Genomic DNA, 25,127 nt, shown 5'->3' with positions numbered 1-25,127 from the left:
GCCACTACTTAACCCCCCCCCCCCCTATTCTCAATCTCTCCCTTTTGCATCTCTGTATCGCGCACACGCGTGCAAACACGCGTTACAATAAGTCCGCGACCTGTTTAATAGAATAATTAAGGGCCCTCGTGCGGCAGCTGATGCCTCGATCGTGCGTTTCCGCGCGTGCACACGCGCGCGAACTCTCGCTAGCGGATCTGGATCGTGGACGATGTATTGTTGATTCAGGGGGTGCGTATGCTTCGCGGACAATGGGGCCACAGGGGAATTAAGCATCGATCCGAATTCTACGCGGGATTAACGCGCTAAAAAATGGCATCCAACGGTCCAACTGCAAAGATTGCTCCGAGAACGTTCTTCTGGTTGTTTACCGGTTCATAATTGACGGTGTATCGAATATTTAGAGCAGGCTAGAGACTATAGAATTCAGTTCCTAATTTTTCGAAGCAGAATTTAAATTAAGAAGCTCGTATATTTATATTTATATTTGAAACTTTAAACGTTTAAATTTGGAAATATGAGAACTGAAATATTTACGTGTGAAGATATAAAAGAATAGGAAATTTAATTGCGAAGACATACGAAATTAGAAAATGTTCATTTGAAAATTGAGAAATTAACTAATGTAAACGTGCAGATGTAAAAGTTCGTAGATTTAGATTTGATTTTGAAAATTGGTTGAATGGATCGATTGAATTTTGATGATAGATTTGAAATTTAAGTTTTGATTTAGATTTCTCTAAATATAGTCGCAAGGTAAAGGGACAAGTTAAATTTCAAATTCGCTTATCTACGAGACATGATGGACATCAGAACGTAATATAAAGTAGACAGTATACTTTCTGAACGTTAGATTCGAGGACGAAGGATGTCGTCGATAGTCCGAGTAGTTAGGCTGCGAAACGTTCTCATCAGGGTGGGCAACGATCCAAAAGTTGGTTAAAAGTTTTCATGGTAAATACGAGGAATTGGGACCACGTTCGTTTGCATCCTGGCCTACTGGACCGTGATAATACAATCTAAATACACGTCCTATTAGCCGTGTATCGGTAGATTTATCGAATTGACCTGTCGCAAACACTCATCAGGCTATAAAGAAATGTGCACCCGCTACATATCTTCTACTTATTTATATAACCTAATCAAATCATAAACAAAACTATGTACATTACGATTCTTCTTTCCCTAATTCTAACTATTTGCTACAAGATCATCTTCGACCGTCAACAGATTCAGATTATACTTATTCGCACAAAATACATTTATTCCTCTTCCAACTCTGTCTCCTTCCTACAAAATTATCTTCGATCACCAGTCGCTCTCGAAACGAAAAAGAAACGGTTCCATGGCAAAGTTGGGTCCACCAGACGGGTGACCCACTCGAGACTGTGGTAATACGGTTTAAATACGTACGATGCGTGAAGGCGTTGATATCGCGGCGGTGGTAAGGTGTAAAACCGCAGGATTCCAATGGAAACAGTTATTTGCGGTCACGAAGTGTACCGTGACGTATCCGAGCTCGCGCTTGCTCGCTCGCTCGCTGACTGGCGCGCGTGCGAACTTACTATACGTGTCACCCATACCTATACAACCTCTTACGTGCATATATGTATATATATACACATATGCATATGCGCAAACACATGTACAAACGCGTGTTCTCAAACTATAGTAGACACAAATACCTGTATACGTACATATGTAAGGGACACACGTGCATACATAGAGAAGCGTATCCAGACACCGCGTAACCGATGGTAGGTGTACACACCTTCCTTCCGTCCTTCCTTTCCCAGGAAGTGGAGTCAAGTGGACCCACCGCCACCGCCGGAAACTCCACTAATGACTAAACTTGCTAATTTCGACCAATTAGGCTCCCACCACCTCCCGTTTCGCCGTCCTCGCTGTGTCGCTTTCGCCCTTACCGCTTCTCTCTCTCTCTCTCTCTCTCTCTCTCTCTCTCTCTCACTCTCTCTCACCATCTCTTTGCTTCTGTCGCTTTTCCACTCTCCGTGGCCCGGCCAACTTGCAGCTCGTCTAATGCGCGCCGCATTTACCTTGACCGATAGACGCTCGCTCCTAATTTCGTGGTACATTGCGCAGTGCGGACTGGCTGCGGATTAAATATTTTCTTATTAAACATCGTGACCAACGGTCTTTGTACTTACATTTTGTCGCGTGCTTTCTGGCCTGGCAGATTGCGAGGGGTTGGGTAGACTAACGAGGGCACGATCGAACATAGACATTCGGACGATGATCGGGTGACTGCGCTTGGTGCAAACTGCCAAGGATCGATTGGTATTCGAGTATACCTTCGAAGGATAAACTCTACTGTTTCCTTCGGGTACGATACTTTGGAATGGATGTGTTTGTTGAATTAGGATTACGTGTGGAAATGTATTTACTATGAAAAGTACGAGAATACGTACGAGATAGATCGGAATAGATAGAATGACGAGTTGTTTAATTTATATCTAGATATGTAGGTGATTACGTAGTGAGGATACAAACTGAATGCATTTCACTGCTTTTATTTCGTTCAGTCACTTTAAAATTGTTAGTTGATTTCATAATTGTCATCACATCACGTCATATATTGACGTACGATCTCATTATGGATGGAAATATACCTTGTTCTAAAAATTATAACTAAGTTGTATTTCCTCAAACTTGTACCGTATTATAGTCTGTGCTATTATATCATCTCATTCATTGTTACAAGAGAAATCGCTTAAGTCTGATGAGGGTTAGACTAAGACCAGGTAAAACAGTTCTTCTATATTATAAAGAAACATGGATACCTTTTAAACAGCTTAAACTAACTTGTTGCTTAAACATTCATTGGATTACTTTGTTTTTCCTAGCGCCGGAGCCTCTTTTAAAAACAGATAAAGACGAAGGTAAAATGAAGTTTCCAAAGGGCGTGCAGGTAATCACAGCAAGATTACCGAAAACTACCTTACTCTGTCGACGTCTCTTTCCCTCTCTCTCTTTCGTAGATTATTCGGCAATTGAACGCGCGGCCGGTTAAGTAGTCGAAGGATATTGAGTGTTGTGGTCGGTTTGAAGTTCGCATGGTGTGGAGTAACAAGCTGCCACCGTTGGATATTTATAGGGGCCGTCAGGGGTCGAAGCCTGTATTGTGGAATACGTGCGCGAAGGCTTCTCGCAGCTGTGCCAAACACAACAGTTTTACACTTTATCCTTAACCGTGCACGCTTCCTTCGACGAATTCGCGACCGCGACTCCTTTCTTTTTTTTGCCTTTCTCGAAAGCTCGTGCTTGTGCTTGTGCTCGGTACATATTTTCTAACCCCGTCGAAAATCAATTTTCGTCGGTCGTCTCGTAAGCAAATTCTGATGCTGACGAATACGTCCTCTCTTGATTTACCACGCAACTTCGTTGCGATTTTGTGATTGTGAGTCGCTGTGAAATTCGGCAGATTTGTACAGTGTTCTCCAGTCTCTGAACAAGAAGAATGAATATGATGTTTAGTGAGTACAAGGGAGAAAGATGTACTTCAAGCTTAGTTTTTCTGTATCCTTTTTATTATCTTTTTTATTTTATTATTGTCAACAGGTTTATTTGTCAATAGACAAACAGTAGAGTAGAAAAAGGCGAGAATGGTTCACTTAAATTTGGACAAAACCAGTCCATTGAAAAAGCAAACATTAATGAATTTTTAACGATACGGTGCACATGATCACTGCGATTTTTCTATACAAAATATAGAGTTACCGAATGGTATAACGTCAATGTTACAAAATTACAATGACAATTTCTTTCGCTTACGATACTCGCCTTTTACACATAATATACTATGCATGGCTGGAAAGTATTAACTTAAAAACGAGATCTGTTGGTCCGTAGATGTAGATAATCTATAAATTAATTTCAAGTCTCGCTTCAGTCAATAACGAAAATTCGTGTGCTCTATTTAATCCTATCACATAGAATGTGTTTTTATTATTAATAATTGATAAAATACAATGTTTCCCGCAAACCACCATAATTTCATCTCAGGTAGGGGTTAAGTTCTCCAAAAATACAACTAAAAACCGTGGTAAATAAATAGTATTAAATAGTATTGCGACAACTATAGGAACATATCATAATCAGGAGATCTTGTATCATCCACCATGCCACGCAACATTGTGCCAAATGGTCGAACCGACTGATTTATAGACATGTCCTTCGTTTCCTCTTCGTTTCTTAGGTCAAGGGTTAAGTGGGAACCTTGGGAATCGGAATAAAGAACGGCTCTTCGAAAATATTTACGAAAAATCTCTGAATGTTAAAGCAGAGGGAGAAAGGGTGAAAAAAGTACCGCATGGGGACATCGATAAGGGTCTCTCGATGGTTGGAGGTCGCGAGTGACCGTATTAAGGGGCCAGTATGGAGAACGAGAGACGGAGAGGGAATGGTGGACTGACAAGGGCGTTAATGCGCCGGAGATTTATGTCGTAACGGGCAGGATGAAATTCCATCGCGGTAGGTACGCGTACATAAGTGGCGCTGGTACCGGCTGATGTCGGTGGAGGCGCGAGAATTATGGTGGCCCGTACTGATATCCACCATAAACCCCGCCTGTGCCCCATCGACCGGTTGGGCATACTTAATTAAATACGTATTAAGGGGCTGAGTGTGTTCCAATGTACGCCCGTATCATGGGATAATATATGTTCACCTGTGAACGTGCGACATCACCAAGGGACACCACGAATTGCTTCGGAATAATCACTTTTTGCGACCTGTTACCGGATAGTTTTTTGGATCCTTGAAATTCCGAGAGAAGTTTTAACTGGAGTGAATAATTCATTTTCTAATCTCGTTCTTGTAATTACGTTATAGCGGCACATGAGCCAACGGATGATTCGAATCGGAAGAGACTCATATTGTTGTACCTTGGAATATCAACGTTGTTTTGGTTTACTAGGTTCAAAAGTAAACGAATACCGGACAAAATAATTATCGCCGTTATTTGTAATCGTCAACCGGATTTACATTCGAACTTCTTATAATAACAAATATAGTTAGGAATAGACAAACATGATCTCTAGGACAGTCAGTATAGCGAGTCCTTATAGCGTGTCAATATAGCGAATTATTATAGCGAGTCAGACAGTCGAATAGCGAGCTATGAATCTAAGTTTAGGTAATTACTATGGATGAAGATGTATATAATAATTTTGATCGTTCATAGGTTGATTTAAGAACAAACAAATGATAATCCGTGGAACGAGCTCTCTCTCTCTCTTTCTTCCTCTCTCTCTTTCTCTAGCGTCGTTTGTCAGCCCTTTGTCTTCTCCGGGCCGCGCGCAACAAAATACTCGGTACGTAAACGCTTCGAGAGAATGTCCATAATGATAGCAAAGAGTCCGCTCTTCCTGGTGCAGGTCGCGACCGGCCGTTTCGCAACGCGAAACACCAACGGGCTAACGTCCAGAAGCATTCCTGAGCAACTGGCCGACGACAATAAAATAAAACATTACTATCTCGGAATAGCGCCTCCACTTGGACGTTCTCATCCGCCCGAGAAGATTTGCTTTCAGTAATAAACGTTTCGCAGAGTCGCGAGCGCCCTCACGGCCCTTTCGTGGAACGGGTGCCAGCCACCATTTTACAATATAATCTTCGGCACGATTTGTCTGCTCCAAGAAAAGTGCAAGTTTACGCTTTTAACGCGAAATCTATCGTTGAAAACTATAGGCTAAAGTCGTGGATCGTTTTGAAACGATCAGAAACTTTGGTAGGATCATACATTGGTAGCGCAAAGGTGGGATATCCTATAAGCGAAGAAATTCACGAGTGTAATATTAGTTGAAGATCATTTAAAAATATGCTTCTTCAATTTACATATTACTGCATAATAGACGCATCTCATATTGATAGAGAAACTTTGTGTATGAACACTGTACAATTGAAAGACTGCGTATCTCTGATGTTCATAGTGCATTTCTCCTTAAGAACTAGACCGGAATTCTGCACTTTTTCTGCCCTTTAGAACTCCAACGTGTAGTCTTAAAATAACCAAAGTATGTACACGAAAAAAAGAAAAAAAATAAAAATCAGAAGTAGTAGATGACTAGCATTTCGTCCCACCTGAACTTAACAGGTATAACATAGAAGAAAAGTATCTTATAACGTACAATGTAATATGAAATTAATTATAAGAATGACCAATATTAAAAAAAACATTGTGGTTCTTGAACCAGAAAACACTGGGTTATAACATAATACTCCGAGATGTGGACGTAATAAAATCAATGAATAGCCACGCTAACACAGATTAAAAATTCTATCTAAAAGAATGTTAAAAATCCCTATTACATATATCGATACCACGATATAAACACGCAATTTATTTACGAATCGCGACAGAACGAGTGAAATAAGTGAAACAAAAGCCGGGCTATGAAAAATATTCACCCCGTGACCGTAGCGGAGGCAAACAAAAGAAGGCACCGTGGCCGGTCCAAAGAGGAATCGGTCGAAAGAACGGATATAATGATAACTTGGAGTCAGGTATAATGAGCATCGAGGGACAGCGCTCGAAGACATTGAAAATAATCTAATTATTAGCGGGGACGATTATAGTAATTAGATGCAGCGTCCATGGGCCGGGGCGAAGTCGGGTTCCCCGTTTGCCGCGCACAGCCCACCTATTACAGGTATACTCTGCCTATGAGAGCGGTCAAATGAAAAGGTGTACACTCCTACGGACCTCTTTTTCGAGGAACCGTGTGCCCTCGAGATAGCCTGTGTGTGCACGCGGGCAAACGTGAAACGAAAAGACGAAGAACGAAATGGAGAATGTCGAAAAAGAGAGAGAGAAAGAGGGACCACGTTCCCGGCGTGCAATTATGTAGGAATCCTGACGGCGGAAGAAAGCTTACCCGATCGCTTGGCTATGCATTGAATGCAACAACTTTGAAATGATTCGTGCCCCAAGATGGACGCGTTGTTTCACCGCGATGGCTCGCTTTGTGCTTCCGCGGACCATTTTCTTACGACACCGAAGTCCGCTGATTTAGATCCTTCCTTCTAGGAAATGGGACCCAATCCGTGGATCGCGACACACTTGCTCCTTTGTTTCGATTTTTCGTCGCATCTGATATAAGGACTTTGTAAGAAACGGCAAAGAACTACAGTAAGATTTATATAAATTGGTCACTATATATGTTGTGTCCTGAACCAATTTATACGAGCCTGTTTCATCGTTTTCGTATATACGATCAATCTTTGAAATGGCTTTACACACTACGTGACACCAAGTATAAGATCACCATTAATTTATCTACAATAATTTACAAAATCAATTTACTATCTTCCTGCGCTCCATCACCAAACTAATTAGAATAAATATTGACCTCATAAGATATTCACCGAACAACACGTTGCTTCAGTTTATGATCGTTACCCCGGTGGACGCGTTTGACGACGATCCTGCAGCCCGATCTGTTTTACCAAAAGAAAGTTTTTTTGTCTCATTTTATTCAGCGTGGTCGCAATGCTCGAACCAGTAGGTATTTGCATTTTTTCACGGATCTAATGGAGCCATAATAATCGTAGCACGCGGATCAACTTCGGCTGCCGGTCAACTACTCACCCCCGCGAGTCTGTGCTCCCCTCGAGTAGCAGGGATTCTTTTCGTCGTCCACTACAAGCATCGGAACGGCGTCGTTATTGTATGGAACGAGGCGTCCTCGTTATCGTCGCTTATCGCTAATAAGATCGCTGGACCGCTCGTTATCGTCGTCGTCGCACTCGCCCTGTCCTCATTTTCGTACGATTGCGATCGTTAATTATCCCTATCGCAGCTGATCGTCCTCTCTCTTCTCTTGCTTCTCCTCTCTACCCTCGCCTCCTCCTTTTCCTCCTCTCTCTCTCCTCCACTTCGTTCGAAACGTTCGCGTCCGTCCTCCTCCCATCCACATTCTCTCTCGTCGCTGTCGTCGTTGTTGTCGTCGTTCTCCTCGTCATTATCATTCCGGTAATTATCGGTGTATTCCCTCGTTATCATCTTGTTATCGCTTGGCCGTCGTGCTTCCGCGGCTGATCGAATTTCGAGGGCTCCCTGGGTCAGGGGTCGTAAACAGACCTCTGATCCTGCATCTCGCGATTTTCGTCAAACACGGTCCCCCGAGCCAGATGTTCCAGATCGAATCTTCCTTTTTCTTCTTCTTCTTGTCAAAAAAGAAAGATATCGATCGCCATTTTATGGAAGAGAATTTTGTCGATTTTTTTATTTGTATTCTCCTTGTTGGATCTGAAATACATAACATTTTCTCATTCTCTTGTTAAATTTGTCCTTGACCATAGTTATATGTTTATTTATAGAATCCTTTAATTTCAAATGTATCGTCTTATTCTTGTTACAAATAATTTGTCATATTTATATTTAGATCTATTCAAAGCCCACTTGAAATTAATTTAATTTTTTTAACTTGTTTTTACAATTATAGAGACTTCTGGTTAAAGGATGATCCGGTAACAGGTTGATACTAGGACTTAATACAATTAAGTGTATGTTATACATTTAATTAAACTTAAAACAATATAACAAAAACGAATAAGAAGTACCAATATACATTTCTGTCGTGATGAAAGTATACATTAATATCGCCAAAAATGTTTGCATGTTCTTAGTAATGAAAAAATGAAAAAATTTGATACCAATCATTCTGCTTGCACTGATATCTCGGCTGTTAAAAGCTAATAGTCCCGTAATATAACGGTATAATTATTCCGTGTAAAATTCAAGGTTGAACTTTAAGCTGTCGAAGCTTAATTTAGCTCAAATAGCCCTATCTTACTTCAATCCGTTTGAAAGGTGAGAATTTTGTATTGCATGGAAACGACTTTAGGGAGATATAATCGACAAGTTTCTATAATGTTCCTTGATAGCTAATAATCGTCGATCTATAGAATTTAATGATAGTCGTGAGAACTCGAATTTAGATTAATTGTATGATAGCAACCGGTGTCGATGAGGTTTGACGTATTAATACAAAGATCGACGTTTATGCTTGTCCATTTTAATGCATCATCTGTGGAAGGGGAGAAGGAGCGACGATAGCCTGGAAACGTTTCTTACAGGGCCTCAATTAGTTCAAAATGTTTCGCTGGAATGGGAAACGCAATACGCCCTAACGTTTAGAGATGTGCCTTCGATCGGCCTGAATTCGACTAATACGCACTTGGACTTCGACTTTAAGTATAGAGGCAGCACGATCTCATCGAATCCAAATGAACATCCTGCTGTCGGCGGCCTGCTGTGTAATTTCAGTGCGCGTAGTATACGTGATTATTTGGAAGAAACGTAGAATTCGAACGAAAATCTTTCTCTCGGAATGGGAAAGAAATTTGGAGGGGCAAATTGATCGGTGTCGATCGATCTTAACTGAGAACAGAGAATAAAATATCAAGTTGTATCGAAGCTTTATTTCATTTTCAGAGAATAAAAAAACTGGGAAATATTCGAAATAGACTTGTCACGTGGAACTCTGTGACGCGTTGCTGTTAATCAGCTGACAATAACATTACGTAAGCGGCGCTCGTGGTGCGTAAGTCATATCTAAATATAAGACGAGGAATCAGATTCATTAAGACATTTTGAAAGGCGGCACACAATTCCTAAAAATAATTTCGAACGTCGACGATACACAAAGTCTGAAATGCTTTGTAACGCCGATTGAGAATTCCATTTACTCGCAGGTGTATCAACATCCAATATAAATATCATAAATTATCTATATAAGTACAGACACATAACTCGAACAGAAAAGGATTCTTCTAAGTTAAAAAATGTTATGATGTTTAAAAATAAATTCAATTACAACCTCAAGGTTTATTTCTCGAGAATAAAGACTCGATTAAGAAATCGAGATCACAGTGTCGACTTATTTTCTTCCAAAGTATCGTGTTACGCATCATTTCTGAAACGACTTGTAACGAGGAAGCCAGTCGACGAAGGTTTGTGCGTTCGATTCAACATATTGGCCGCGCTTCCTCGGCCAGTCTGGCCGTAAAGACTTCAAGCGCGACTGCCTCTGCATTGACCTTCGTTAACTGGAACGTAAGTCACCGTCTCGCCTTTATCCGGCCGAATAATCGTAGAACGTAATGAACAAACCTCGCAACTAATTGGAACAGATTGAACGTACGATCGTATTGTGCGTGCACGCGCGTTTCTTCGCAATTAATAGCGCCATGACGTTGCACCAATCTGCGTAACGATTGCATCAGTCCCATATCTCAATTATTCTTTGTCTCCCGGTCCCTTTCTTTCTTTTTCTTCCTCCAATTACTTGTATTTAATTGCGATTATTACTTTGCGATTATTCCACAAAGTAGGAAGGAACAAAGGTTCGCACAACAATGATTACTGTTGGAGTTAACCGATACGTTTGAAAACCTATGTTAAGAATCCACGTTGTATCGATACAACGTTATTGTAAATAAAGAACACGACTCAGAAAGAAAACCAATTACATAATAATATTATGAAGAAGTCTTGTACGATAATAGCGTTTATCGTTGCATCTTATACCGATATTTCCCCCCTTTCACGGTTCATCTTCTTCATTCAGCCAGGATTAACTTAGATACTCCTATAATCCTTCGAAAAGGATAGTTGAAAGATAATTTTATGCTATTTTACGATTTTTGCAGCACCCCTTACACCAACCAATATTCCGTAAATTGGATATTCATCTTTTGAAAACTAACTTAAAATAATACAAAGACTTAATCAACATAACTCTATGTAAATTTCAAAGAAAAATGGCATTATTCTAAAGAATATCGCAAGAAGATTCAACCCTTAAACAGGACACACTTGCGATTTTAAAATGCAGTTTCATCGATCGTTTCGCCCGATACACGCGTCTATCGACAATCGTTCACTTTAAACGCTCCTGTTGTCTAGATGGACCGATAAGCCCAACCAGTAGTTAATAATTAATGGTTAACAATTAAGATTGAAATTAACGTGTAACACCGCGAGGTTTAATTGGATGTAACACGAAAAGTGGGAGGGTTTGGGTGGTGAAAGAAACGAAGAGAGATTATGTGACGAGCGAAGAGAAAGAGGTAGATAGAGAAACTGGCAGGTGGTAGCGCAACGGGACGCACGACTCCTTCGATGTCTCGCTTTGAATTTAATTTCCTCCCTGGTACACATTGGCTGATAAATATTGCGGGCCCCGGGAGATTTTCAAACGTCCGTATAATTAAATCCGGTAAAAATGCTTCGGCCGCGTCGTCATTCACCTTCCACTTTCTCGCTCCTTTCCATATCTTTCTTTCTTCTTTTCTTTCTTCCACCTTGCATCCGTTCCGATTGCCTTTGTAATTCGTTTTAATAGGCGCAGTGACTCCTGTTTCCATGTATGATGAAGAACCGGCAATCTCTTATGATTCGATGGTTTCCGGTGGATTTTTTGGAATCGCACGAAAGTACCGACTCGTTAAGATACGGTTTTGTTTGTAGCCCTAAGAATAGTAGGTATAGGGTGTGAGGTTACTTTATCAACGAGGAAGATGAAATCTAATTCAGAGTGAAGGAAGTTAGTTGGATCTAAATTTGATTGACTGTACTTCCACTCGTACTTTATATTGTTAATTACAAAAATGTTTGATCGCAAATTAAATCTTATGTATGATGGGCGTGTAACGTTTGTCTTCTTTCCGAATTTGACGGTGATTTTAATTATCGCGAGGAATATCGATGCAAAATTTGAAGAATAGCAAGGTCGGAACGCAGTTTCTAACGAAGTATTGTTATTCTTGCGTGACGTTAAAGACGCTGGCGCGTTCTTTTAAGCCGCGTACACACGACTGCAACAAAGAAGAGGTCAGTATAACCGCATCGCACAACTTTCACGGGAAACCGTTCATAATGAAGTTGAGGAAGTTCGAATCGGGCAACGTGAGGTCGCGACGAAATTTCGTTCGGTGTTCGTTATACCTAACGTTGGCCACTGCTCATTCTTCACTAGGTTGCTAGAAGGGACTTGGAACGTAGTAGGTAGCTCGTTTGAAATGGAACACGCAATTATTCTCCCTCGAGGATACAAATCTAAAGGATCTAGGATGGCGACAGACTCTGTTTCGTCTGCAAGTAATTTTTTTCTGGTTGACGCGCGTTATTTGTGATAAAAGTCACAGTAAACTGCAATTAACGCAGGGAATCCGTATAATCGTTCTTTCCAACTTTCTCTCTCTCTCTCTCTCTCTCTCTCTCTCTCTCTCTCTCTCTCTCTCTCTCTCTCTCTCTAGTTGTATTTATACACTCGAGCTACTCAGTCGATCAATCACTCTTCGATTATTTTCTGCACGACTATTGTATGCATTTCAATAATTCGTAGTGTTCTACGTATTAAACCATCTCACAAATGTATATATGTAATTGTAGCAGGGAAATATTACATGGTACGTTGTGTTTCATATAAAATTGAAATTTGCTTCGTTTCGATGAGCCTCACGTGTCGAACAGCGATACTTTCTCACCTCTTTTATTTACGCACGCAACCGAGCCTTACGATACTCGCCACATCACGCTTGTAATCTTAACTTCCCTGTCTGTAAAAAATCGAATTAACAAAGTTACCAGGTTCTGAACAAGCCAACGGTGAAAACATTTTGTAAGAGAATAAATTGGATATTCCATGGAGAATATATCTGAGAGCAACGCAGGTTCGTTTCACGCGCAGTTTTCTCCAGAAAACGGTCAGGAACCGGGCACCGTTATATTCTTAATGCTAGGGACCGGGCAAAATAGGGTGACGTGGCGCGACCGAAGAGAAGAAAAGGTACTCGTTATCCGGCCCCGGACAAAAAGACAGAAGTTTCGTATAGGTCGGCGATCGTGTCCCGAAGCGACACCCGCTGAGCTACCAGGAAGGAAGATTATTGTTAATTAAGGTGGGCGTGTCGGGCAAGTCGCACGCCGGTTTCACGGCCCTTAACGAAGGGACAGGTCAGCTCGTTTTATGAATCCTAATGCCGACTTGGCCCCTTCACCAAAAATTCACCAAGCATTTGCATTTCATCGTCGTCACCAGACTTTTGCGCCCTCTTCCCTCTTATTCTTCGACTCGTCGCCTCTTAATGTAATTAGTCCTCCTATTCACCTTTGTGCGGGATTATCCGACGTTAACGAGGTTGTTTGATAACCAATCGAACAGCCATTGTTCGTCAAATGTGTTTCTCGGGCTTGACGCTAGGCTTACCAGGTACAGTCAAATGACCGGTTTCAAAATTTAATTTAAAATTGTACATTCGTTGTTACTTCTCTTGTTCATCTAACTTTATGTAAATTCTTATATTATCTGATTAATCAGTTTCTTAATTTTTGTTAATATAAGAGAATTTACATAAAGTTCGATGAACAAGAGGAGTAACAATGAACGTACAATTTTAAATTAAATTTTGAAACCACCCATTTAACCGGGTCTGGTAAGGTTACTGTTAACGACTTCGTGGAATACGTATGTGTTTCTGGAAAGAGAAGATCCAATTGTGAGGGTGAGGTGTGTAAACTGGATTGTTCGAAGCTTAAAAAAAATAATTTTAAGAAACTACATTATTTTTATTTGATAATTATAACCAGCATAATAAGATATTTCATGACGTAAAAGTTAAACTCAGGGTACCATGCAATAAAATTACTCTTAACAATAACTTTATAATTGTAACTGTTCGTTTTTGTACTATACTTCTAATCAGACTTTTTTCGTGTTACGTATATCTTACTTCGTGTTTGTATGAGAATTAAAGAAAATTTAAGGTAGGATGATTTTAGAATTATAAGTCGCTGAGTATAGACTGAAACAAGAAATCTCATTATTCAAGGTCACTTGCCTCACCATGACCCACGTCAGCTCCCCACTCTGTTCTAATTTTCTTCCGTGTAACCACTAGATAGAACTATGAAGAGGATCTTTATAACCGTGCTAGATTTCATAGGAATCGTGGAATGGTTAGAAGATGAATCGTTTGCTTTCGAGGTACACCTATATCACGTGTCGGCTCGTGACTGGAAGGTGTTAACGGCGATGAGTTAACGAGATTAATCGTGCGAAGAGCGAGGAAAACGAGGAGATCCGATTGGATACCGGAAAAGATCACAAAGGTGTGTAATTAGAGCAGGCTTTGTTCCTCGTCGCCACAGCGGACGCTTCGTTTCCGGTGTCTGTGGTTCCCATTGGGGAACGTCCCGATCGAAATTATCTTTTTTATCGATTTCCATGAATCCCCGTTTTTTCGGGCCGCTATTCTAATTATAGCTGGGAAAATTAGATCTTTGACGTCACGCCTACATCAGCCGCAAAAAATCTAGCAGTGCCACGAAATGGAAACATAAATCCTCCGTTACACCAAATTCGACGTTTCCCTTCTGTCGACTAATTGCCTGAAAAGTAAAATACTTTTCAACCTAGTTTTAAAAAATCTAATAAAAAAAAGCTGGAGATCATTTGTCAATCACCCTAATACTCTAAGTTAATATCTAAAGTTTAAAACCGTAACGTGACTTAACTTGATTCAAGTTTTAAAACTCATAAATCGAGAAAATCTAAATGAACGAGACAAGTTTCACGATGTAAATTAGAAACTTCGAAATGGCCCTTAGTCGTTCGACTATAATTACTCGTAAGCTCGATAAACAAACCATCGCACTGATTCTCGTAAAATGTTTATTATACCAATCGTCCCAGTATTCCTTGATGTCTGTAGTTACAATAACAATCGAGCACGTCTTTATCGTGTGGTTCTGTGGGGGTGAAGAGAGGTTGGTACATGCAGAAGAAGCATCAAAGGAAACAGAAGTAAGAAGAAACAGGACAGTCAGCGAACGGTGAACAAGGCCACGTTTACCACCTCTGTACGACCACCTTTCGTCCCTCTAGTTTCCCTCACTCTATCTGCAGGAACCGTGATGCTTTACTACCGTTGTATCCGGATTGAATTTAAATATTCCTTCGACGGACGAACTCTTTCGCGAATTGCCCTGTCGTAAAAGGTCCATCATCCGTCTCTCTTCCTACCACCCCCTTCCCTACGTTTTCCCTCGCGAACCTCACCGACGAATCGTTTTGCTACGAACTGCTGTTTCATTGGAATCGTGGCAGAGATGGAGAAGAAGAGGGTAGGAGAGAGACATTATGAAATCGTTGCGCGTCGTCTTAAGGGCCAATAAAATTGCACGGAACTCCGGCCGCCGGTGAAATTAATATCAGCCAGTACAGTTTCATCGCAGTATGCAATGCGGCGGTCGTCTTTACGACTAGTTCGGAAACTGTTTCGGCCTAAACATTGTGTGTTTTCGAGATTTTTCGCCAGACCGTCCTCTTATGAAAGAAGTTTCGAAGGCTGCTTCAACTTCTTCGTAACGATGACCGATCGAATCTGTTGATCAATACTATTGACTCTGGTGGTAATTAGACTTTCTTTATAGAATGAACTTTCGGACGTTCGCGGGGACACACGATCTCGAAAAAACGCGCCAACGGGAGTCGTAAATTCCCGTTACGATTTGACTAATCGACGCCACGAATCGTTCGATCCCTTATTTCTGGTGGGATAATAAGGGTGGTTGATTGAATATAACGCTGCTATTAACAGATTATTATATATTTTAAATGATCCAACAACTTCAGTGTGATACAAGATTGCGTATTTGAAATGACAGCTACGAACGAGTACGACCTGAGACTCCGTCCGTGTTGACGACGGTGAGGATATATCTTCTGTCGATTGACTATCCTCGACTTGGAGATTCTTGCTGTTCCTTGCATTGTCCTCTGACTCGAGTTGATGTAGACTAACCGATGAGATTCGTCTGTTGAATGTTACTGTGGAACAAGTCTAGTGTAGTAGAAGAAGTTGAGTTGACCCTCCTGATATCGTAGAAGTGAAGTTCGCTCTTATGTGATTATGGAGGAGAGTTCGGTAAGGGTGTGCCCTTTGAACGAAGAACGTAGATTCGTTGCTCACACTTTTCGTCAGGAAAGTGAGGGTAACGATCCGCGATGCCGATTGGTTATGACCAACGTTAGGAGTGAATTTATAAGAACGTGCAATAGACCTAAGGACTTTTTTAAGTACCAGCTATAAACCGAAAATATTTGCAGGATTAAAGGTTCTTGCAAGCTAATAAGATTCGGTTTATGGTGGGGCCTTAGGTTTATTGAGGGTGTGTCTAATGGTGCTTGGGCCTTGCCGGTCAGAGATGAAGAACGTCGCACGGACCGTTTCACGCGACATAACATAGAGTGTTTTGAAAATTCTAGAATGGAAGTCAGGGCTACGAGAGTCTTGGTACGAGTTCGATAGCAAGCCATTCGCAGACCTTCCGCTCGTAATTTTAATAACTTTTATGAAGCTTTCTCTAATAAATATCATGATACAACTCGTACATCCGTGTGGTTTAGTGACTATTAATGCACGACCTAACGCGTAATGTTACCGTGGCATCACCGGTTGCCATAACGTCGTATCTTATACCTTTAAAACTTGTCAAAAACTCATTATAAACCAACTTGAATACCGCTTACCGCGTCTTTATAACACTTTCCAACCTGTGACGTTCACCTGCAACTGTAATCCACGTTACCCATCAATACCCGTAGCCATTGCCTATAAATACAAACAGCCCCGCAAATAACCTTCGGAATCACCTCTATAACCTTGTTTTTTCTCGTTTCAGGTAACTATAGAAAGCTGGAAGAAGAGACCCGGTTCGAACTGAGCCGGTGTCCAGTAAGCTTCCGTAGGCAAGTAACTGTTATTTTTCGTCGTGGGAAGCTGTTGGTGGGCTCATCGGGCCCACCCTCTCCACCGAGCAAGCTGGCGAGCGCTTTAACCGCTGGTATGAACCCCCACCATCCGGGCCATTCCGCAGCCTACCCGCATCATCCCTCGCTTTCGAGCAGTCCGCATCATTCCGGGCCCCATCACGGCTACAGTACTGGCGGCGGAGGCGGTGGGGGTGGCGGTGGCGGCACCACAACAACCCCAGACCTACCAAGTCCCCATTCGCCGCCTCATGGGCCATCAATGGACCCAGCCACCCCCTATGGGTCCCTTCAGCCTGGACAGGGCATGGGCAGCAACGGACATCATCACAGCGGTGCTGGAATGATGACCGATCATCCACATCACCCCGGACACCCACACCCTCACTTACCGGGACATCCTGCTTATCAACCGGTCAATCACAACAACAATTGTACGCTTAAGGTAAGTTTGTCAACTTGTTGAGAAGATTGTAGCGTAGTAATTTATTTAATCTTACAAAGCGCGCGAAATTCGAACCTATGCTACGCCGAGTAGCGTATAGCTTTTGGCATTTGAATCCATAAACATAAAAAACTCTTTTCTTTCTCATCTCGAATCCCGAAATGCATCTGTAAATTTGCTCCGATCGCAAATTAAATCACTCTGTAGATGGTTTCTTCAGATTAATTTCACATCTTCAGTTCTCAATTGGTACAGAGGAATCATGCGAGTAGCATAATAATTTATTTAATTTTGCAAAGTCTGCGAAATTCGAACCGGTGTTACCTCGAGTAGCGTATAACTTTCGACATTTGAATCCATAAACATAAAAAACTCTTTTCTTTCTCATCTCGAATCTCGAAATGTATCCGTAAATTTGATCACATCGCAAATTAAATCATTCTATAGATGGTTTCTTCAGATTAATTTCACATCTTCGGTTCTCGATCCGTACAGAGGAATCATTCCCCGTATCATTGTATTGAGAGTTGATGCGAGTAACGTAGCAATCTATTTAATTTTGTAAAGTTTGCGAAATTCGAACCTGTGCTACATCGGTATCGTATAACTTTCGACATTTGAATCCATAAACATTAAAAACTCTTTCCCTTCTCATCTCGAATCTCGAAATGTATCTGTAAATTTGATCACATCGTAAATTAAATCACTCTATAGATGATTTCTTCAGATTAATTTCACATCTTCAGTTCCCAATCCGTACAGAGGAATCATTCCCCGTATCATTGTACTTCCTGTTCGCTTTTATTATCCCATTCGTTGCCATTCTCTCCCCTTATTCTCGTTCCCGACGACCGTTACAGAATCAAACGGCGAATGAAATTAAATTAAAATCCCTCGTTAATGAGGCCTGGTCGAGTGGCGTTCGTTTCCCGCCAACTCTGTTCCATCGAAGGGGAGGAAAGGAGAGAAGGAACGGTCCGGTCTTGGAAGCGTTTCGTACCGCGAAACGGTTCTCCTCGTACGATTAAAATGCACTTTCTACGCTGGCTGGTCGCGCGACGATGGTCACGAGAAAAAGTTTTCAACCGGAAACAGCTGGAACGTGTACGCGGCTCATTGTTCGCGTAATAACCAGCGTCGGCCGTTCATTACGTAAGTTCATTCCCTCTGCACTGTCTAATTTCTCCTAAACAATAATACTTCTCATTTGAAAAAATATTAATCGTAGGCGACAATCATATACGTAACCTGAGAATTATTGATACACCAAATATATCCATATTTTAATACTAGAACTACAAAAGTGGTCATAACGTCCAATTCCTTCATAAATTTACAACAACGCACTTTTACAAATTCCAGTAATTGTTCATCAAGTATGTTTACATACAAAGTCTTACATTTCTTTTATTACCGCAGCAAACTTACCCCGAGTAAGCAGATTAACCCATGCACCCTAATATGCAAATATTTGCACCTTGATCGTTTCAATAGATTAGCGTGTGAAACGACTTTTCACCTCGATGCGAAATCAGTGTGACACGTACAGGTGCGATGAGCTATACCTTTACAAGTAACATTGCATGGGTCGGTAACGAGAGTGACGAACGAGAGAATCGCGGCAGCAGGGTCGCAGGCTAAAATTCAGAAGACATTATCCGTCTACGTGACCCTCACTTAGCTCGCCATTGACAAACGTAACAATATAGGCATTTACCATGGAGAAATATAATTGAATAGGGGCGGAGGGGAACTGGAGGAGGCCAGGCTGCCCCCTGGTTGCCTCTTTCCCTCGAACGCCGCCCCCTCTTCTCTCCGTGCAACGTGTTTCACTCCATAATACTTAGCACGATCTCTGTTCCACGTTCCCCTACCACGTATCTTTGTCCTCGTTCGGCCTGGCCGGAGCTATGGATGGGTCCCGTCCCCTTTCAACGTTAGTTAGGTCCTTTCTAGGCTCACCTTTTTATTTCCCCCACCAGCAGGCCCACTCCTGCTGTGGCTGGCTGGGTTACCTGAACCCGGGGCCTCTCGCAAGGCATTCAGAGGCCCAAAGCAGCCACGGACCAGTCAGTTTGCTGCTGACTTCGGTCGGGACCGGTTCGTCTTTTTCCTCTGTTCGTGGCGCGTGCTCTCTCACCTTCTTCTTTGCTTTATATATCCGTCTTTATATACACCGTTTCCCTGTGTGTCTTTCGCGCGCTCTGTGACCGCTTTTTGCGTCGTGTAATCGCGATCGTCATCGCTACCACGCGTAGTGGTTTTTGGGACCGATCACCGTGTATATAGCTTGGACTAAGCCCACGGGATGCTACACTCGGCGCGTTACAACGAATCAGGAGAAGCTTGTTGTCGGTTGCCGACGGCAACGCAACTTTGTCGCGACGCGTAGATTCCAAGAACAACGTGCTCCGTGCAGGTCCGTGGAAATATATCGTGTTTCCTGAATGGTTCTTCGTGGTGGTTGGTGCAAGGTGGTTCAAACAAGGTGTATACCAAACAGGATTTATTTTCGTGTTGTTGGCGATTCGAACGAGAACGAATTATATCAGTGCCCGTGAATACGTGAGAAGTGCTTGAGGACGATCATTTTCGGGTACTGTGTCGAGGGAGCCTGTTGGTGATCATGGAGGTGCACGCGCATCACTACAGCGCCATCGCGTCACGGATGAACCAAATGAAATGTTTCACCGGAGATAAAATTGTAAGAGCCAAATTATAATATTACTTGGTCTTTCGTCATTTAGATGATTTCTCTGTGGTATTCATTGCGACAAACGTGGCAATATCTGCGAACTAGTTGCACAGTGGAAGCTGTGGTTTGCTTATTTCGTCCTGAATATTTTTCGTAACCCTAAAGTGTCTAGAAGTGAATCCATACTATCGTTGCATAGCTTTTCGTGTTGCATAAATTGTACGAATAATTAACGTGGATCAATGAAATAAAAGAAAGAAAACCGTTCAACGTTCGCTGATTCTGAATCGATTTTCAGTTGCAAATTTCGAGCCTGGACGTTCGAATTTCGTCAGAATCTGACCGGGGACGTTCGACAGTGATCCTAGTTGAAGCAAATTGCTCGCACGACTCCGGCAGTTCCGATTGCCTTGATTTGTCCCGATGCTCGGCTGTTTCCGATCTCAGCCTCGCGTTAATGGTATCGTTGTGAATCGAACGTTCGTATTAGCCACGTTCTCCCGCCTAAATATGCATATTCATCGATCCATCCCTTTCTCTATCCCTTTTTATCTCTTCCATTCAACGAAAGACAATACACCATGCTTTTTTGCCCGTGTCGCGAAAATGGTTCTCATTAGGGAAGCTGTGGGGGGACTAATTAAATTTTTCCAACAAGCTAACGATTGCGCAACGCAGAGAACGTTTCTCCTGTGTTTGTTTAATACGACGCGTCGCTGCTTACGTTCACTCTCCCCTCTCTCTTTCTTCTGCTCTCCGAATTTTTCCCTGGCAATTTGCTTCGACTCGTTGCCTCGGAATTGTAAGAACAATCGAATCCACGATGATCAACGTTGTCTCTTGTTCCCTACTGCATTGTGACTCACCTCCTACGCGCAATTACGCGAGTTTCATTCGATTATAGTAACTGGACGATCGTAATTGCGTGGTAATTGCGAAAGAAGTGTCGTTAGGTCGAGGCAAAAAGTGAGAAGGAAAACGATTTTCCTCGTTGATCGAACACGAGCACCGAGTTTACCGTGCGATGCTAGTTCCTCGATAAATTACCGCCGCTGCACGCGTCGCTTTCTAAGAAGACACTTTTTTTTCTTTGTTGACGTTTACTCGGACGAGCCACCTTGAACTCTCTCACACTTCTAGTCTTTTTCTCTTTTGCTCTCTACTTGTTGTTGCATTTTCTACCTTTCTTTCGCGGACTCGCGTGGACAGAAAGGTCGTTGTCGCGATATCTCATGAGATGCAAGTGGAACGATAAGCCACGCGATTCTTGTAAGCAAATTACAACAACGATTTTGCAAGAAGTTTTCCATGGAGATCAAAGTTCGCGGAGAACTGTAGCGCCAATATCGGCCTCGATTTTGAATTTACGGCGTCACGTTCGGTGTCTCTTGGTCCTTTCGTTTGTGCGTTCTTCAAGTCCAGGCTTGTTCCGCCCGATTATCATAGAAATCGTTCCAGTAAATCAAGCAACGGCCTCGGAACCAGTTGCGCGCTCGCTGTTTTTCGAAGCTTCCACGCTGGTACGCGCGACCGCTCATCGCGCAGTCGTCGCGCGTGTAATAACGCTCGACTCGGTCAGAAATAGTTTCGTTTCACCGAACAGGTTGCAGGAGATGACGGAATCTGGAATAGACTCGCTAAATTTGATCGGTCTTATGGAAACCGTTTTTTCTTTTTTTTTTTTTTTTTTTTTGACTGATTGAATCATTCATTTCCTGAATAAATAGATTTTATAATATTGGAAAGTTACTTATAGTAAAGTAATATAGTTAAAATTTTGGTTAAACGACTGTTTTCAAATTTCTCTTTTCTATTGTTACACGAAGAACATGCCAATCTATGAAACCTATAAGACTTCTTTTTTTCGGTTCATTTGACGATAACCATTTATGGTGATATATTGGCCGGAAAGTTCGTTTCGATTTACATTTCAATTTGATATTGTTGAAGTGGTCACCACTTCTAAGAAAACTCTACATCTGGTCTTTTTAGTTTTCTCAAGCACTCTAGCCATCGACAGCGTGTAGACAAAAGACTGCAACGAAGACAGACCATAAACAGTAGACAGGCGACGTTGGCTTCGGGGTTTTCAGTTATTGGGTAACACAGCTAACGTGCTGATCTGGACTAGCTCAGTATTCTTACTTATAATTACACTTCTATTTAAATATATTTTCTACCTTACAATTTATCCACGAGTTTCTCTGTTTACACATCGAATAACCTCAACAGATATACATTTATTGAATTGTATAGGTTTAATTTTGTTAGACAACCTTCCTTCATCTTTCACGCTACTCGTATACATACTCTAACGTCCAATTACACGTTTCAAATTCTTTAAGTTTCAATTTTAATAGGAGGAAAAATATGCACGTTAACGTGTATCATTTAGACACTCGAAATTGATTTCCTCTAGTTGAACAGTGAACCGAAGAAAAAGCTTGAAGTGGCCGGTCTTTAGCATGGCTCACTCGAATCCGTTTAGAGTTTATTATGCGCTTGACAGAAATTAATGACGTTCATGACCGGCAAGAAAAGGTACGTTGCTTGAATTCGGGCTTATTGAAACGACACTCTCCGCTTCCCAACAAATTGGAAGCGTCTAAATGTGCAAGTTCCCAGAAAACGTGTACTTGGGCCTGTCTATATTTCTTTTTTCCTTTTCAATTTCCTGTAATAAAAGATTCGCCTTAAAGATAACCTACCCCTTAATTGTTCCGCGCGTTAGTCACGCTTCACGTGAATTTTTACTTTGAAACAGATTACAATCGCGGTATGGTGCCTCGAATTTATCCACCGAGAATCCACGCGATGGAACACTCGATCAAACGAACGAAAATTTCGATGGCGACACTACCAAATGTCCTGTCCTCTAACGTTTTGTCATTTTTCAAGATATACAATGGCTCACGAGAATATTTTAACATTTATGCATACCTTTCGTGAATATGATTATATCTGTTACGCCAAACATTTTGAAATTTTATTAGCGCCATAATGTGTTTAACGAGACACGACTGTCACGACGATTGGTAAAATAACAGAGATGCTAATGAATCCAAGATAAACTTGGACAAAATATCACGTAGCTTCTATGTATGTGCAAGTTCAGATTCGTTACCGCTATACATAATGACAGTGGACTCTCGTTACTGTGATATTTCAAAGCCATGAATTTTCAGAATGTTTTGTATAGAAAACGTAACATATATAGGAAAGGTTTCTACAAATGTCCAAATATTAGATTGTCCGAAAAGTTTCTTTCGTTTTATGAGGAAATAATGGACACACAACGTTTTTTGTTTTATATTATTTTGTCGAATTACGTGCGATCCATTTTGTTCTATTGAGATAAACACCGCGATATTTCACAGACTTGGTTTCACGTTTGTATGAAGGTGCATCGTAAAAAACACGTTTGCCAAAGGAAGACACTTTCCGGACAATCTAATACTTTCGTGAGCTATTGCATGTACACTAACTATACCGATTGCTATGAAATAATAATTAAATGTCGCCGATTTAATAAAAAAAAAAAAAAAAAAAAAAAAAAAAAAAAAAAAAAAAAAAAAACGAAGGCAGGAGAAGGTATACTATGGAAGTTAGGTTTTCTCGAATATTTCAAAATGATGTGGTAGATAAGACGTTTCAAGGAGAGACAATAGAGCACGTACAGTATTCTCGTGGAAGCCTCGTACATCGAAAGGTTGCAATGATTTTCCCGGTGCAGAGCTGAGCAGCGACAATTCTCAGCTTGGTTTATCAGATAGCCGTATATTTTAATAATCAGCGACGTCGACCACGATTATTCACGCTTACCGGCGTTTACATAATCGAGCGACTAAGTGTTCGCCGAGATTGCCCGCTTGACGCTTCACGATGATTTATCGTCAGTTAATGACTTTCGATTTCGTATTAATTATAGCAATGCTTCTCTCTCTTTCTCCTCCTCCTTTTCCTCTTCGTTCCCTCTTTCCTGGTAATAGAAGTACCGTGAATCGTCGCAGGCTCGCGTTGCAACGTGTTATTACGCTTAACATTTTCGTTGTGTAATCGGCCGGTGGACACTCGATAAAACAGCCAAAGTCTTTGCCGATTAAAACAAGAAATACCGCGCCGTTTAATCGATCTGCTAATGTGTCTTTACGTAATTACGCTCACATGTAATTGCGCTCACGTTAATGGGTGCTCGCTTGTTACGAAATGGTGAAAAAGTCGCGCAGGAACAATGCGATGATTTATTATCTTCCAAATGTAAATTTCGTACTTTTGTCTTTTTTTCTGATTCCATTGGAATAATGAATAAAATTTGTAGAATGGTACTGTGTAAGTCATTGTTATATTGTCCAACTATGGGGCGAAAGGCAGGTTCTATTAAAGAACCAATTTGTGGTAAATCAGCTTAGTGATAAATAAACTTTTATAGCTTCAGCCATTAACATTATAAACGATAGTAGGTACCTCATAATACGCTTGCTGTTTTACTTATTTGTGTTTAATATGGTTTGTTTAAAATTACTATACTATCGAGTCTTTTTAGTGGAATTTATATTTTACTGTATGCTTCCTCATAAGTCAAGGCACAAAATGTTCGTAATTATTCAAAGATACAAAGAAACTCGCCTTACATTTCTTTACAGTTATTGCTTTCACGGTTAGACCGTATTATGTCCTTATTAATGAAAATTTTATGTAGATACTACCATTTTGCAAATTAAGGAAAACCGAAGCTTTATTATTTTCTTCGTGTTATCTGTTTTTCTTCATTCCATTTAAAATATTTCATCATTTTGTAACGGGTCTGTATAATGCAACTTCACCTAAAGTAGAAACCTTGAGGAATTTCATTCATATTTCAAGACATTTTGAAAAATAAGAGAATACTAGATAGGAAATTCCGTTTTAACTGAGGAAGGCAATATATAGTTCCCTTATAAGAAAGAATTAAAATTTCTATGCTTCATATCGTGTTTTCTGCGCACATAAAATACACCGTGCGAAAATTTGGGAAAATTTATATGTTATACTTCATGTATTCTTTTATCCTGTAGCAGAATATCAATTGGAAAGTGTTCCATGTACTTTCACGTGTATCCATGAAAGTAGCATTCGCCAGTTTGTTTGGACAAATCAATTTCCACTTCGCGCCGTTTGGTTGGAGAACTTCGCAGTTCTCAGTGCCGCA

At 41.1% G+C, this 25,127-nt stretch overlaps 1 protein-coding gene across 1 annotated transcript in view; it reads left to right on the top strand.

The window, feature by feature from the left end:
- Window positions 1-16,745: 16,745 nt before the first annotated feature.
- The window catches only part of LOC138185019 (uncharacterized), an 82,052-nt gene continuing 73,670 nt past the window's right edge, over window positions 16,746-25,127 (top strand). Inside the window, exon 1 of the mRNA XM_069123605.1 lies at window positions 16,746-17,244. Coding sequence (XP_068979706.1) covers window positions 16,876-17,244 — 369 coding nt within the window. The 5' untranslated portion in view covers window positions 16,746-16,875. The remainder of the gene's footprint in view (window positions 17,245-25,127) is intronic.

This window comes from Bombus flavifrons, chromosome 11, assembly GCF_040668555.2.
Source record: "Bombus flavifrons isolate JBK064 chromosome 11, iyBomFlav1_principal, whole genome shotgun sequence".
Classification (NCBI taxonomy): Eukaryota; Metazoa; Arthropoda; class Insecta; order Hymenoptera; family Apidae; genus Bombus; species Bombus flavifrons.
The sequence above is the reverse complement of the archived record's forward strand: the minus strand, read 5'-3'. Positions and strand labels throughout refer to the sequence as shown.